We start from the raw sequence: 17,137 nt of genomic DNA, 5'->3' as shown, positions 1-17,137 counted from the left end.
TTCTAATAGCCATTATCAATGTCCTTTTTTTAACGTTTCACAACGTTAGAATCAGATTATACAGTACCACGGGACAGAGCTGGGCGTGGTTGCCTGCTTTAGTTTGAAATATTCCTCAGAAATTTCCGCTATCTAGATTTCCTAATTATTATTCGGTGGATCCAACGATTCATAGCGACGTCTGTTGACTTTTTAAAACAGTCGTCAATGGTGTTCCTCCTTCTGATATAGAAATCATATTTTATCCTATAAGATTAAGGATGAAATTTGTATTTAGATACGCACATACTGTAATATGAATAACCAAGTATACATTTGCTGTCAACATTTCGTTAACTGTTATCTGCAATAGCACCCAAATACACAGCCTTGACGTTAATTGCTGTAATGCCATATAATGATAAAATACACGTTTTTTTTGTCGTTAGGTTTTAAATTAATTAAAAACCACAAATAAATTTGAATACATTCGGAAATATGCATGGAACTAAAGTGCAAACTACCTTGTTTCTCTATCGGTGCATTACAGGGTAACACACAGAAGATGCTGCAGGAGGTATCAGTAAGTGAAAAAATATTTGCATTTGTTTTCTGTTGTTTAAGAATCTTTTAAAATGTTCTGAGCCATTAATTGCATTTTCCTTTGTCATGTAACCTAAGCAGTGTCGCTATCATACTATTAAAGCTTGGTGGATCATTTTATTTTTGGTAGTTCATTCAAAATTAATTAGGTTTCTTTACATTGAAATCCACCTTCCCAGCTGCTTCCTTTCTCTTTAGTGACATTGAGTCATTAAACCATTTATTTAGCTAGGCTAACAGCCATTCGTTGTGAGCACAGAACATTAAACCTGTGATGTCATTAGATTTTGTGTAAATTGAGCGTATTTTCCATTTATGTTTAATTTGCAGAAAACATACTGATTGGTATTCTCTTAAGTAATGACCACTCTTTTGCTAATTTATGTTTCTGGAATGGACTTGACAATTTTTTACTACTTACGAGCAATGATGTTTCTCAATGACGTTTCTTGTGGTTGTTTATGAATGAATTAGTATTACAAGAACTATCACAAGAAACGCCTGTGGATCTCTTTATATTAAATAAAAAATTATTCTTTGAGGTGCACTATGTTATTTTGGCTTTGCAATATAGCTTTTGCTGTCCTTAGTCGCTTTGCGATGGTTCTGTAACAGCTCTGACGTAGGGCACACATTCACCTGAGTATACACTCGTGACGTAATGAGCAGGAAAAAAAAGCAAAACTCGTTCGTGACTTTTGTGCTTAGTTTGAATTTCAGTTTTGTTTCCGTATTTCATATTTGCTACGTAATATTTTCAAGACAATTATTTATTATATACAGCTCGTTACTATTGCAATCGATTTTGTTGAAACCAGCAGCCAAGAATAAGCTTTTAAAAATCGCAAAAAAACGTCATTTTAGATTTATTAGGTAACCCTTTTAAGATCTCTATATAATGGAACCATTTGACTTGATATTACACAATTACTTGTCATTCGGCTGTTTGTTTTTCTTAGCTTCATTGTTTCATTTCTATCCTTATTGCTCCAGCAGCCATATCACCTTGCAAACTACTGAAGCTCAGCCAGTTTGAGCCTGCTCAATACCTGGATGGGAGACCTCCTGGGAAAGCTAAGGTTGCTGCTGGAAGAGGTGTTAGTGGGGCCAGCAGGGGGTGCTCACCTTGTGGTCAGTGTGGGTCCTAATGCCCCTGTATAGTGATGGGGACACTATACTGTAAAAAGGCGCTGTTCTTTGGATGAGATATAAACCGAGGTCTTGACTCAGTGTGGTCATTAAAAATCCCAGGGTGTTCCTCGAAAAGAGTATGGGTGTTACCCTGGCATCCTGGCCAAATTTCCCATTGGCTTTTACCAATCATGACCTCCTAATAATCCCCATCAATAAATTGGCTTCATCACTCTGTGAGGGCAGCACAATGGTGGTGGTGGAGGGGAGTTCCCATTACCTGGAAAGCGCTTTGGGTGGAGTGTCCAGAAGAGTGCTATGTAAAAAAAGTATTTGCCCCCTTCCTGATTTCCTCTATTTTTACATATTTGTCACACTGGATTTTTTCAGATCTTTAGACAAAATCTACTATTAGATAAAGGGAACCTGGGTGAAAAAATAACACTTTTTATTATTATTATTATTATTATTATTATTATTATTATTATTATTCCATTTATTTAATAAACAAAGTTATCCAACACCCATATCCCATGTGTGAAAAGTAATTACACTTACATTGGTTGCACTACCTTCACTTACAATAACTGCAGCCAATCGCTTCCTACGTATAATTCAGTATCAGTCTTTCAGTAATGATATTGAACAAACAATATGGTTGGGCGTTTTATTCCAGGACTCACCAGCCTGTTGTGCAAAGAACTGCTTCCTGTTTTCAGATTTAAATGCTCATTCCCATGTACCTTTCCACTTTAGTCTCACACTGATTCTAAAGACTTCCAGTGAGGTGAATTTAGCAGTGCCTTTGAGAAATATGAATATTTGAATCAGGTCATGATCTTTTCAGACAGAAAAGATTCAGTTATTTTAGCATGTGAGAATAGGACATTTTTTAAAGTCATAGAATGTGGCCTACCTCGCCTCTCTTTTTTGGGCAACAGTATCTCAGAAACGCCGCTGGTGTAGTGGTATCATGCAAGATTCCCATTCTTGTGACCCGGGTTCAATTCCCGGGCGGCGCACGTATTTAGTGTGGCTCTGTGGCTAAGGATCTGTGCCTGTGACTGGAAGGTTGGCTGTTCAAATCCTGCAGCCAGCAGAGGAATCCTACTCCGTTGGGCCCCTGAGCAAGGCCCTTAACCCCAACTCCAGGGGCGCTGTACAATGGCTGACCCTGCTTGATCCCAAGCTTCTCTCCCTGTCTGTGTGTCTGTGTCTCATGGAGAGCAAGCTGGGGTATGCGAAAAGACGAATTCCTAATGCAAGAAATTGTACAGGGCTAATAAAGTAACATTACAGTATTAGATAGATACTTTATTGATCCCGTGAGGGAAATTGGAAATTTTAATTTTATTACTGCTAGGCTTATCTTATTAATAGTTCAGCAGGGTTTTCTTGGAAAGTCCTCCCACCTTTAATCCTGAGAAGCAAATTATGTTCTTTACTTCCCAGAGAATCTACACAGGTTCGACTTCCTCTGGCCTGAGTGTGAAAATGTATGCTGCTGGCTGGCGTCTTTCCCTGTCTGTGGCGCCAAGTTCCATTTCACAGTGCCCTTCTCCTCTGTGTTTTGCCAGCCTTCTGTCTTGAAGAGATTGAAGTGAGAGGCAGAGCAGCACCAGGAATGTTGCTGAAAGAGATCCCCCGAGATGCCCTTGTTCGGCCTTTGACCAGGAATGAGGTGGTGGGTTTGGTGGTCCGGCTGACAATCTTTGGGGCGGCGACGTACTTCAGCATCAAGTGGGTGGTGGATGCCCTGGATCCCACTCGTAAGCAGAAACTGCAGGCCAAGAAGAGGGTACGTCTGTGTCCGAGTGCAGTGGGCAGACTGAGCTTCCTGTGGGGGGCTGCGTTTCACAGCTTAAATTGAAAGAAATGCGACCATAATTCCTGGCTATTAAAACATTCTAGCAGTTATTTTCATTGATCTGAAGTACTAAGTTATAGATATAAAGAAAGCATTTGTTTCCTTATGAAATGGGATCACTTTGATTTGGTTGTGTAGGACACGGTGATGCCCAGTTGATTGCATATGTTAACTTAAGCTTGAGCTGTACCCTCATCTTGAATTATTCCAAACATTTTAACACCAATTTATTAGGAGGGGATCCAAACTGAGCCAGTAAATTCTAGGCCAGTCAATCTGTTTCGCTTCTGTTACTGGTAAGATTATGGAAACAGTAGTTAAAGATAGTCTTCTAAGAAGAACATTTCCAAAATTATGACATTTTAAGAAACAGTAAACAAGGCTTTAGAAAAGGAACATCTTCTTTAAAAAACATGTACAACAGTTGTTATCTCTAAAGCGGGGGTATCAAAGTTAGTTCCTGGATGCATTTTGGACTCGCTACTCTTCATAATCTAAAAGAGATCTAAATCTAGACTAAATCAATTTAGGTACTGGTAGAGTTACCATCCTAGTTCAGTTTACAAAACATAAAACAATAGGGAGGTCGGCCAGAAGAAGCAGCAACAATGGAAATACAATAAATATTTAAGACAGTTTCATGGGGAAATACCCGTTAAAATAAAATTTGCAATGACAAGCAGGAAGTAAGAACACACCCTTTGGGTGATCCTGAGTTACAGGAAGATACACATCAAAGGGAAATTGATGCTTATATAGATACCACTCTGTTCTCATCAAGACAATGCAGGGAAGTAATTAAAAGCAGTCTCTTTTCTTATACAGTATAGCAAAAACTGGAACCGTAATCAATGGAAGTTATGTTCATGATTAATCTAATTAACAGCCTTTCTTATTTATGTTCATGATTAATCTAATTGACAGCCTTTCTTATTTCCTTGTTAAGATTTTGGTGGCTGGAGCTGTAAGGTTTATGGTGCTTAGGTGCAGTATCAGGATCCTTTCTTTGCCTTACCTTTGTGCACAGGCGGAGCAGCTGATGAAACAGATTGGGGTGGAGGGAATCAAGCTGAATGAGTACGAGCTGAACATTGCCTCACATCTTGTGGATCCCCGTAGCATGAAGGTAATTTTGAACAAGCAGAAACACCAGTTGTTACCTCTAATCCAGAGGTATCAAGCTCAGTTTCTAAGTACATTTTGGCTCCCTGCTCTTTTCAACCTACAGTAAATGAGATTTAAGTCTGGATTAAATCAATTTAGTTGCTAGTATCTAAATAGTAAATTACTGTTTTTATGGTAAGTAATGCTCCTGCCGACTAAATTATTAAATACACTCTAATTCAGGGAAGACTAGTTGGGTGAGGCCTCAGGTGTTTTTGATTCCTTGGGATAAAACAATTACTTTTGGTGTATTATAATGAATTACTGACTCTAATCTAATTTGTTATAATGAATTATAATAATTGACACTCCCCCGATCTACCCAGATGACAGGCAAATTATAAGATGTATAGTACCCGGCAGTGTTAATAAAACTGCATTGATTAAAATGTTATGTCGAACTAGGAATTTTAATATTTAAAAAAACTGTGAAGTTAAAAAAAATAATGGTCATTTTGTTTTCAGAGTACCTAGGCTTGGAGGAGTTGCTGATTTTATGTTGTGTGTCGACACAGCATTCCTGAGGTTCTTAATACCTTTACATTCCTGACAATAGAGAGGAAACGTGCTGGTTTTATGTCTGCGGAGCTGATTATCTCACTCGCATGTGAAATGCCCAGAAGAGTAGAAGCTGAGGCTGTATTTTTTTGCCGTGATGCTGCAGGTGACCTGGAGGGACATAGCAGGGCTGGACGAGGTGATCACTGAGCTCCAGGACACTGTCATTCTGCCCTTTCAGAAGAGACACTTATTTAGAGGATCCAAGCTCTTCCAGCCACCGAAAGGTACAGATGACTGTCTGAGCAATTCAAAGAGATCTAAAGCGCACACACAAAAATAAAAAATCAGGGAAATCTTTTGTTCCATGTTGTAAAGTCACCCAGAGAGTTGACTTGCTCTTAATTCAGGGGGAGTAATGGATGTTCTTCCTCTCCTTTGGCTCTCAAGGTGTGCTTTTGTATGGGCCCCCAGGCTGTGGGAAGACCCTGATTGCCAAGGCCACAGCTAAGGCTTCAGGGTGCCAGTTCATCAATCTGCAGGCCTCCACGCTGACTGATAAATGGTATGGAGAGTCCCAGAAACTCACCGCCGCAGTCTTCTCCCTTGCGGTGAAGATCCAACCCTGCATCATCTTCATTGATGAGATTGGTAATCACAGAGCTTCGTAGCATGCATCTTTATACCCACGGACAGCTGCTGCCTGTTAACAGAATGGTCTTATGGACAGCACTGAGTGACAAAGATATTCAGACCTGTGCTAGATAAAACTGGACAGTCGTTTGTGCAGCCAGATCCTTCATTTCTTAATTAAATTACTCATGGATTAATCAGACAATTAAAGTGGGTCAGGTCCTGCAGGATGGAAGGATTGGGAATGCCATTTGGCCACAGCTGTGGTATCATAAAAACTGCTTTGCTGTTTGTCTCTTCTGTCGGTCTGATTTCATTCACTTTGAAGTGCAGCAGTGACCCCTGGAGCTGATTCAGCTCCACTCTGCGGCTTCTTCTACGGGCTCGCAGTAAGAAAAGGAAGTAGATAGCCGGTAGAATGCATATATATGCCCTCTTCATCTCTTTCCTGCTAGCACTTAGGGCTGTTGCAATAGCAATAGCTGATGTTTCCAAAAATATGCAAAAACAAGAGGAAGAAATAATTGTAGATTCCTAAGTTTAAAAAAAAAAAATCATTGTTAGTAGAAGAAGGGTAACAGCTTTTCAATGCTCCCTCATTTCACCTATTTTCCCATTAGACTCGTTTCTGCGCAGTCGCTCCAGCATGGACCATGAGGCCACAGCCATGATGAAGGCTCAGTTTATGAGTCTGTGGGATGGGCTGGAGACGGGCTCAGACTGTCAGGTACAGTGTGGTGTTGTTCTGCAGCATGATGCTGTAGTAAATAGGGCAGACGCGCCTAAAACGGCCTGGCTGCTACCCAGGAACACTGCAACTGTTTTCTGCGCCAGTTTTTCACTTGCAGTGTATTTCTGTTGACAGGTGATGGTGATGGGAGCCACAAACAGGCCGCAGGATGTTGATCCGGCTATACTCCGCCGGATGCCTACCACCTTCCAGATCAATCTGCCTGTAAGAACCTTATCCATGTTAGCAGCTGGTAGAAACAGGATTTTCCCTGTGTTCTCCAGCTCCACTCCTTGATCCTGGAGAGCCGTGGTATAACAAGCTTTTTAGGTCACCACTATTTCCTCAGTTCCAGAAACTTTGGAACAGTTTCACTATGCTGAATTAAGGAGGGTGATTTGTTAAGTAATATAGAGACCATTTCGGATCAAATCTTCCCAGTTTTTAGAAACAGGTGGAGCAGTAACCGTAGGCCACCACTAGAGGCTGCCCTGGAGACAGCCTCACAGACTTCTAGTCAATCAGGGGTCTCCAGCCCCGAAACACCTCAGGTTCCCTGTGGCTACTTGACGTGAATATTGTTATATGTGAACTTTGTTCTCTATGTCCTCTGTCAGTATTATTAATGAAGATTTGCTAATTGACACTAGCATGAGCCAGTCTAATACAATGGTAATTTATTTTATTATTTTTGTTATTTAAGCTGACAAAGTAAAGTTGGTCACCATCAACCATCAAACATTAACAAGCATTAGGAGAAAATATATATATATGTTTTTGGATCTGCTGTGTCAGAATAAGCATATTTCCTAAACAGGTATTTGTTTTAGTTGAAGTTGACCTATATGTTACTTTGATGGTCCTGAGCTTGGGGAACCCTTGTATCTTTTGAATTTTGAATTTCTTAAGTTGGGGGTATTTTATTTCAATTTTCTATTTTAGGCATAGTATTTAATGTGTTTTCAGCTCTTGAAGTTTGAAGTCTTGAAACTCATAAAGTGAACACCTAAAGAAGGCTCCACAGCCAAAACGTTGCATCTCTTTTCTTTTCAGCCTGTTCCTTTGCAGCCTCCCTACTTAAATATCACACTCCATTACAGTTTTGCTGCTGGCTTTCCTAGAAAATTCTGAGATTGATTTTATATATTTTTTATTCCCAGAGATATAGCCACTTTTTCTGCTCTTCTTTTCCTTTCTATAGAGTCAAAAGCAAAGGCAAGACATCTTAAAGCTGATTCTGGCGGGAGAAAATGTAAGTGTCTTCCCAGCACTTCATTCTTAAAACGTTGCAGCCCAAATCAAATCTCTCAGGGTATTCATTAACCTTAGATACCTTCAATTAGGTAGATACAGATTTCTTCTTGAAGAGGTGTACTTGATACTTTCATCTTTTGCTTGTTACCATATTGCAATCTTAAATAAAGATCAGCAATTGCCCCCTGCTGCATCTATCTAGCCTGAAGTCACAAATCGTAATGAACATTATTATAATAAACATTATGTTTATTTCTTTTGGGTGGGGATTGAGTTCTGATCATTTTGAAAGAGAAATATCAGTTATGGCAAAGTTGGTTTAATGTATGACAGTCTTAGTCAAGCTCAGAAATCTAATCAAAGTACAGATCATAAGATATAAAGAAATAAGTGCAAATTGGATCATGCATGATGACATGCATGTGGCAATGCTCTTCTGCAATTAAGGGGTCTCCTTGGTAATGGGAGACTCTGAGTCAGCCATGTGAGATTAAAGTATTATATTGAGTATTGATTTTGCTTCTGTAGTAGCTGATTATGACTTGAAACAGAGAGGACCTATAAGCAAACATAAAAGGCCCTGGGATACAAAAACACAGCCGTAGTTGCAATACAGCAAGGTTGAAGTTAGTGCAGCAAAGCAACATCACAATGCATTTTTTTGCGGCAGAAGCAACGATATTCCACTAACCAGATCTACTTGAACATTGATCCTTGGACAGTTCCTGACCATGCAAATGTAGGCAGCAGGTAGGAAACAAAGTGACAGTAAATCGTTTGAAACGTCTTTCACGAGGTCTGTGTTTTTTTCGCTCGCAGCTCAGCAATGCCATCAATCTGAAGGAGATAGCAGAGAAGACGGGGGGTTACTCTGGCAGCGACCTGAAGGAGCTTTGCCGGGATGCAGCCATGTACCGAGTCAGGGATTATGTGCGCAAGCAACAGATGAAACAAATCGCGCACCAGCTGCAGGAGCTGGACGTGGAGGAGAGGTACGTGTTACCAGAATCCATCGGAAAGACATGTGAACTGCTGGAGCTTCGCTGAAGAAGAACTGGAGGCAGTATAAGCTAAAATACAAGTTACTGTCTGCAGTTGCTGGGGACGTTTCAAGTAATCGCCATACTAAGGGTAACAAAGGAACACGAGGTTACAAATGAGAGGAGGCCGTTCAATCTTCTTTGATTGATAGCAGGTCATGGAGTTGAGTACCTCGCTCACCATCTCTTGCAGGATCCTAGGGAATTGGGGTCAACCACATGGCTTGGCAGCTTGTTCCAGACACCCAGGTTTTTCTTGGTGGGGATTTTTGACCGTGCCTTCATGAAGAACTTCTCGGTCTCCTTCAGATTATGCTTCTTGTGTGAGAACCTACTCTAGCAGCCTGTGTGAGCTGCTTTCTTTAGTTCACACCAGAGATATTCTGAAGGCTTGAGGTCTGAAGATTGTGGTGGCCAATCAAGAATTTTGATTATATGTTCCAGTAGTCACCTGCTTGGATATGTTAAAGGAGTGCTTCAACACCATTTTTTAGGATAGAATACCCACAGTTTGTTCTTCAGTTCTTATGAAGACACCAGGACCAGTGAAAGCCACATATCCCCATATTCCCATTCCTTTTTTCAATAAGAACATTACCTAGTTGTATAATTCATACCACTGAGACTGTCCGTGTTGGCTTTAGGGTTCATTATTTGCTATTTCACTGATTAATGCCTCTTCTTTTTGTGTTGCTATGCAACTCTGCCCAACACCCACATTCTCCTTATAATAACAAGGCAAAAAGTTCACATTGGTGTTAAACAGGGGGCAGAAGGAGAAAAAAAAATAATTAAAAAAATCAATAAGTCAGATAAGTACTTTTGGATGATAGACACCACGGTTTTTTAAAGCTCTCACTAGAATTGCTGTGGACGATAATCTTCTGCCTTAGATTTGTATACAGTTCTCTGACTTTTCCCCCCTCTTGACATGGTGAGTGTTTTGCTATTTTTTTAAGACTTCTCGAATACCCAGTGGCAATCAGGGTGACTTTTAGAAGCTGCTGTAAGCTTTGAGGCTTTGTAAAGCTATTATATGACCAAAAAGATTACAGGATTGTGTTTTTGGCATTTATTTTCAAGACATTTACAGGGATGTGATTAAATTAGAACCTCATTTATTTAGAAAAATGTGCAATAATTTTGGACAACTATTTTTCTGGTGTCTGGTGCCACAGTGCTGCCCTTAACATTTTTCTTAGTATGAATGCATTTTTAGTCAACTATGTAAATATCCAAAGAAGATATTTAATTTGCGGTTTTCATTAATGCAATATACAGGAATTTCTAAATAGCTGTTAGAGTATAGTACAAACCAATCCCAAACCAATAATGAATCCCTTTGTTTTCATGATCGTTTTTACTCCCTAGAAGGGACTGTTCCAGCAAAGATGTTTCTGAAAGATGCTTCTACACATATAAATATACAGAAGCATTTCAAATGTCCTGTCTTTCAACCCACATACTATTAAAGCCTGAAATGCAATACTTGACACCACCTACTCCATTAGATCAACTTTGCAAAAAACTTTTGTTGAATTTTATGTGGTGTGAACTCTGATTCATGATTGAGTTCAGTGTTCTTTTGTCTGGTTTTGTTATTCATGTGTATTGTACAAGAATCCTACACTCTTCTGGTTTATAGTGTCTTTAACAGTGTTTTATGCATTATTCATTGCATTGATTTGATATTGTATCTTGATTGTATTGATTTGATTTTGTATTTTATTGTCTGTTATAAGACTCTATTACTGTTTGAGACAGATCTTTTCATAAATCCAAATGTAGCTTGTTCAATGTGTTTTCAACTAATTGTTGAACTAAGAACTAAGAATAATCAGAAATACATCATTGTGAATAGGACTAGTCCTCATATTTGTACCTTCATGGTTAGATTTGTCTTCAGCAGTCATTGCATGGAGGAAAACTGGTGTAACCAAAAGAGCTTGAGACAATGAGACTTAATTATGTGCTGTAATGTCATGTCATAATGACATATTTCACTTGTTTTTCTTAAGGGTTATGCTGACAAACTTGAAAACTGCCCTTTTGCCACTTACAAAACTTTGAATCTTCAAATGTATACAATTATCATCAGAAGAAAAAAGACACTGTTTTTAACCTGATAAGTCAAGTGAGAAAAAAAAAACCTCCTCTATGATGTTGACCTAGAGAGTACACAACAGGGCTTTTGACTGAGTGAAGTACCATGCTCAAGGGTACCACAGCAGATTCCCACCCCAGATTCAAACCTTCAACCTTCTTACCGCAGGTCCTAATCATTGCCCTTCACGGCTGCCCAGGATAATGTGTAATTTTTAACAATGTTTTTAAGGCATGTACTGTAACCTCTAGCTACAGTATAAATGCCACGTTTCAACGCTACCTTAAAACCACAAAAGGCATGAATTCAGGACGCCCACCTCTTGAATTGTTTTGAATCTTGCTGACAAGATTTTGCTGTGCTGTGTTCTTCCAGGCCAGTAGATGAAGACAGACTGAGGCCGGTAACACAGCTGGACCTGCTGTTTGGTTTGGAGAAGATGAAGGACTCCAAAGCAGCCACTGTATCCCAGAGGACACTGAAAGAGGTCCCCCTGGACTAATCCCTCCGTCCTCGCCAGTGCTGTGCTGATTGAAGTGTCATCTGCACAGTGCACACTCAGAAGTAACCTCAAGAGCTGCTGTGAGGCCAACTCGGCGTCCTGCATATTCTAAAGGTGGAAGCTGCCTTATCGGGCCAAGGGGTATTACGTCTTGCTGTCTAGCTCCTTATTCTTTTTGGTCTGTCATAATTCATTTCAGCCAGGACAGAGTGCAAAGGCTGTAAACCGCATGTCTGTTTAATAATTGTTAATAGTGCCCCCACCACCACTTCCATGTCAAACTTGTTTCGTAATGACATTCCCAGCCTCAAGTCTTGAGAGTGTGTGAGAAACTCAGATGTCATAAAGAATTAGAAAATGCATTAGAACATAATTACTGCAGTTGAATCTGGTCTTGCAGGCCCTTCATGACTTAGTAACGGTCACTGGTCTTGTCAAGAGAGACGGGCTAGAGTTATCTGAGTTAAATATTCTGTAGGATTGTGTGGTGTTGTTATGTTGCATTGAATTTCCAGTTGCACTTTCACAATGCAGAAGAAAAAAGGTAAATATTGGGCTGTTTACACTACAAATCAATTTATTGTAGTAACTTTGTGGATCGCAGGTTTAATAAATGCCATGTAGGCTGATAAAGTTATGTAAAGTAGTGTTTTTAGTTGGGGGATTTGAGATGATGCTCTTAAGTGCAGTACGTTAAATGGCCAATTACAACCAGAATGACCAGTTCAGGTCTGGGATAACAGTTTTCAACATTGAATACCTTGGCCTGAAATACTAATTGTGATCATACAGGATTTTATTAATTGTAATTTACAGAGTTAATGTAAGCATTGCCAACAGACTTAAAGGGATGACTGCACATTACTTGCTAAATTGATAAAATATTATAGACATAATTGAAAGAACAGTTCATTAATCAAATCAACTGGATTAAGGAGCATCAGGACCATGATATCTGATTCCCATGACTATAAATATCCTGCTTAATCTCAGAATTCTGATTAATTGGATAAAAAGGATAAACACGTGCTTTCAAAAAAACATAATTTTGTTGCTGGTTTCCAATCTTGGCGTCCCTGAATGTTTTTGTTTCCCTAAAGTAAATGTCAAATGTAGTCAATCAGATAGAAATGTATCCACCTGGGTTAAAAGTCAGACAGAAAGGGGAATTGTAGTGTGAAGTGATTATGTGCTGTGTGCTTTTTCTTTTTGCAGAAGCTCTCCATTCAAAGATGAACAGGCACCCAATGTAAATGAAAACCTAAATATCTACAGTATTTTATTTGTTACCATCCAACCCCCTGTTGCTTTTTTAATAGCTTACCTGTGGGTATCGGATGCATCCGGACACCTTATTTGTTTGATGAATCTTGTGAATGGCCATATTTAAGATGAAAATAGCAAGAGTGCTTTCTTTGCTCCGGGAGTGTGCTTTGTGATCCATTAGCAGTCTCTCTTAATGGCTCACCTCACTTCCTAAACCCATGAAATAATGGTACTCTTGTGATGCAGTAATCTTTTCACATGTATATGCCCTCATTCTTTCTATATCAAAAGCTGAACAAGAACAATCTCACATGCCTTCCCTTGTGTATGAGTGAAAGAACTGTCATCAACAGAGAGCGACAAAAGAGCACTTTGATGCTTCTAAGCCTGTAGCTGAGAATAACTTAAGTTTCCTAGAGAGCCTGGAGGAACACATTGCATACCAAGTCTGAGTGAACATTGCTCTGTGCAAAGTGACCACCTAGTGTCACTGTTGCTCAGTTCAGAAACTATTATTTTGTGCCTGAAAGCTTGATACAGCTTTTGGCCTTAAAATTTCTGTCCTCTTATCATACCATTTCCTTTGCATGACTTATGTAATGATGTCGTTTTAGATGATGGATGTTCAGAAGTGTGAAAATTAGTCAGAATTAGGAAAGTTTTGTGTAGCACTTTGATTTAAATTCAATTCAAGCTTTATTGTCCCCTAGGGGAAATTTGTTTTACGGCACAGTCAAACACAACACAATGACAATACACATTGTCAAAAGAGAATACAGCAGTGTTACAGGAGACAAGGTAGTTACTTTGCATTGTTTAAGAGTGTGATTGCAGTGGGAATTAAATATTTTCTGAGTCTGTTGGTTTTATACCTGGGGGTTTTGAAATATTGATTTGAACTTACCCCTAACCATATTTAGCCAGTGAATATTCCTGCCAGACTCTGAGGGGAACACAAGTGCTGAAGACTAACACTGTTTTGTAGAATCTTATATTCAGGACAATGCACACAGCAGATGGTATTCAGTGAAACCTTGCACCAAGTCATGTCCAGTTTTGCTGTAGTCAGTAATGTCCACTAAAGTGATGCAGGTGAGGCTGGGTTTAAACCTGAGAATGCAGAGAAAAGATTCAGTGCACTCCACACACCTCCTGATAGAAGCTTCCTCTCTGGCTACCCAGTAGCACCGCACAGATCTGTTAAGCACAATTTATTTATTTTCTTATTGGTTTTTCTGAACCTGTGGAGATAAACTGAAATGTTTTAGAATAGTTTCATTTTTACAACAGATTCTCACTTTCTTTTCCTTTCTCATATTTTTTCTTTAAGTGTGTTAGTTTTGTTATTAGACAAAAGTTTTGTTATTAAAAAAACAGGAGCTGGGAATTCATAATTCATAGGATTTTTTATTACCACTGTGAAACAGAGAATTTCAAATGGCTGTCTTCCATACTGTAGGTAATATAGTGTGCCTAACAACTACAGTTACAATAGATTATTTCTGTTAAAGAGTGTAGTAGAGCTTTATTCAGTTAAATGTATGACCCTTTTAATCTGTAATCTAAATAATCTAAGAGCAAATACAAAATTATCTTTTAAGTTCTTACATGTGCAACCCTTTAGGAGTTCAAATCAAATAAGTATAGTTTAACTACTAATAATAACAAATTAGCAAAAAAATACTTTATGGAATTGAAAGTTCAATGACTTCTATGTGACTGCATGTGTTTTCGACTTTGTGTACAATATTTGTTCCTCTAAAATGAGCCACAAGAGACTAGCCTTCTTAAATCCTTTGTGTATTTTTTCTGTTTACTGTTGTTCACAAAATATGTCACATCATGATGATAGAGAAAACCCTAGCTTGTGTCAATGTGGTCACATGGGATACATAATTTTCCTTTCTTTTGAAAGGTTGAATTTCAAACATTTGTCTTCTGGAAAACAAAATCTTAGGCAGCTGTGAAATCAATAGCCTCTTTCACTAATGCAGTAGGTCTGCTACTGTATCACATGGAAACGTATCTGTTGTTCAATTACTTTTTAAAGAATACAGAATGATATCTTTATGGAATTCCATTTTGCACTGTTTGAAGTGAAAAAAGGCTGCATAGGTATTTTACCAATATTTTAACATCAAAAGTTGGGAAGGACTGTGCAGCTTTAACTAGCCTGGTTCATATCAAAACCTCAACCCATTCACTAATAACAAACTACAAATTCTGTAGATGATAGCGGATTTCCATTGGATTAAAACTAGAGACCTTTGGAAACAGAAAGCCACCAACATGTGTGGGGTGTGGAATTTAGGCAGGTAAAAATGTCTTCTCAAGACCTTACTTAGTCAGATAATGATTTACTGACCTCTCAAATTATTGCAGTTCTTTATGGGTTTGGAGAATTTGCAAAGACCATTTACTTTCCTTTAATTCCTTTATTGTGAGATGCAAACAATCATCAGAAATGACAAGCTCCCTTTTCTGTCAAAATAATCCCATCAAGCCTCAGGCACCTGTGCCATGTGAAAAATTGGATTTTATCACTATCTTTCATATCCTACTGAAAGTAATATGATTCTGTTGGTTGGCATTTTTCATGTATTTATTTTAATGGATTCTTGATGAATGTCAGGGAACCTGTGCTTCTATGCCCCTGCTGAGCAAGGCTTGAAGAGTGTTTACTCGTTTTTGTACAGTATTTGTTATCATGCAGCACTAGCTTTTGAAAAGGCGACGAGGGTTAAAAAAAATGCTGGCTCATGGGGTTTATAAAGGAAGCGAACCTGCAGAAATGGAGGACACTGAAGTTGAAAGTTACAACTTTGATTAATGAGTAGAAAACCATACGTGATTTATTTCTGCTTTAGAGAGATGGTAAGAAAATGCAATATCTTCGAGTTCTCTTCTGATGTAATAAAAGTCAAATTGTCTCATTCTTTTCTGTGTGTTTTCTCCTTAGTGATAGTTCTGTGTTGCAAAAAATATGTTTAATCTCTTTGTTGCTAAAGGATAGAATTTGCTTCTCAACTATTGGACAGTTAATGTCTTGGTTCAGCTTCCAGCTCACTTCCAGATTCCACTCATAATAAGGAGCAGTGAAGACACTTGAATGACCTCTGATCCCTTTGCCAATTTAGGTCCTTAGTATTTAAACATGAAATTGAAGAATCCGTAATAATGGGTGATACAGCATCTCTCTCAATAAGTTAAGTCCCTAGACTGGCACAGCTCAAAGACAGAATCCTCTGGATCCTACAGAAAAGGAAAGGGTGATACAAGGAAACTAAGGTGCAGGCAGCAATTCAGAAAGAGGGCTGAAGCAGAAGAATCAAAGGTTGGATAGAAAAGAAATTTAGATTTTTCACTTTTACCAGAACCTTAATAAACACAAGCTGTCACAATGGTTTTCATACAGGTACATACTGTACCTATTGAAGTCAAATTAATAGTATGTGTGAAAAAGTTATTCCAAGTACGGATTGTGAGATTTTTGTTCCTCTCCTCTTTCTGCTCCAAGTCAATATATACCAGGTTACTTTGGAAATATTGACTTATAACCCATATTGTAAGCAAGCATGTAAGAATGTGTCAGGTCACTTTAGTGGGCTGCCTGAATTGATGATATAATGTATGTTTAATAAGGGCCGTGAAGGAAAACAGATGTCATTGCTGGTTCGGAATATGTAGATGTGCAGCATTTGCCATGGAGTGACACACAGTGTGAGTATATCATAGTGCACATAAAAGATGTACAGTATGTGCGAGTAAGTAAACACATTCAGCAATTCCACCGTTCATCTGCAAGAAGTATAGCTAATGATGGCAGAGAGGAACAGGGCATTTGTCATGGTGAAAGTTGGAATGTCGAAGCTGTTGTTTTATATGTCATCTTAATGTCCACTAATCAATCATTTCTTGTCTGTTAACTTGGGTTCAGATAACTGATCATCTTCATCCTCTGCCACACATTTCCCCACAGCAAGAAAGGTCTGTAATTTTTGGCATCTTCACATCCAAAGATGTATGGCAAGCAAGGGTTTCCTGTGCTGTAGGACTTATCCCTGTCAGAGCTTTATGCATCACCATTGAGTTGTAAGACAATGCTCAGTCGTAAATAAAGCTAACTATGCTCACAGAAGATGAAAAGATGCCATTTTTCACAGCTACCTAAAAGGTTTAGTCAGAGTTTTGCTGAAGCTTGACGCTATGTCTGGAATTGCCAGATGATGACTGTTTTGCCTGTAGTAGTGTTTGTTGAATTAGATTGGTTTGGTGGGTAAGAAGTTGTGTTGTGGGATTGAAACTTAATTCTAAACTCCTATCAGAATGTGCTGTTACTATAGAGTAGTCTACCTTCCCAATGCTA

The 17,137-nt window shown here is 38.8% G+C and overlaps 1 protein-coding gene and 1 non-coding gene across 3 annotated transcripts; both read left to right on the top strand.

Moving 5' to 3' along the window:
* The first annotated feature begins 169 nt into the window (after nucleotides 1–169).
* atad1a (ATPase family AAA domain containing 1a) lies at nucleotides 170–15,706 on the top strand. Of its 2 annotated transcripts, none has more exons than XM_006625558.3 (10): nucleotides 170–562; nucleotides 3,291–3,511; nucleotides 4,608–4,706; nucleotides 5,409–5,529; nucleotides 5,693–5,893; nucleotides 6,496–6,602; nucleotides 6,741–6,830; nucleotides 7,807–7,857; nucleotides 8,679–8,851; nucleotides 11,379–15,706. In XM_006625558.3, the coding sequence occupies exons 2-10, from the start codon at nucleotides 3,338–3,340 to the stop codon at nucleotides 11,503–11,505; spliced, it is 1,143 nt and encodes a 380-aa protein (XP_006625621.2). In that variant the 5' UTR covers nucleotides 170–562; nucleotides 3,291–3,337; the 3' UTR covers nucleotides 11,506–15,706. The 2 variants fall into 2 exon arrangements, with proteins under 2 accessions (XP_006625621.2, XP_015196813.2); XM_015341327.2 differs by lacking the exon at nucleotides 170–562 and adding an exon at nucleotides 1,582–1,679.
* trnag-ccc (transfer RNA glycine (anticodon CCC)) lies at nucleotides 2,665–2,735 on the top strand. The gene has a single exon. It is a non-coding gene; the product is annotated as a tRNA-Gly (tRNA).
* Nucleotides 15,707–17,137: the final 1,431 nt, after the last annotated feature.

The sequence above is a fragment of the Lepisosteus oculatus genome, chromosome 2 (assembly GCF_040954835.1).
Source record: "Lepisosteus oculatus isolate fLepOcu1 chromosome 2, fLepOcu1.hap2, whole genome shotgun sequence".
NCBI lineage: Eukaryota > Metazoa > Chordata > Actinopteri > Semionotiformes > Lepisosteidae > Lepisosteus > Lepisosteus oculatus.
This window is presented reverse-complemented; position numbering and strand designations above follow the sequence as displayed.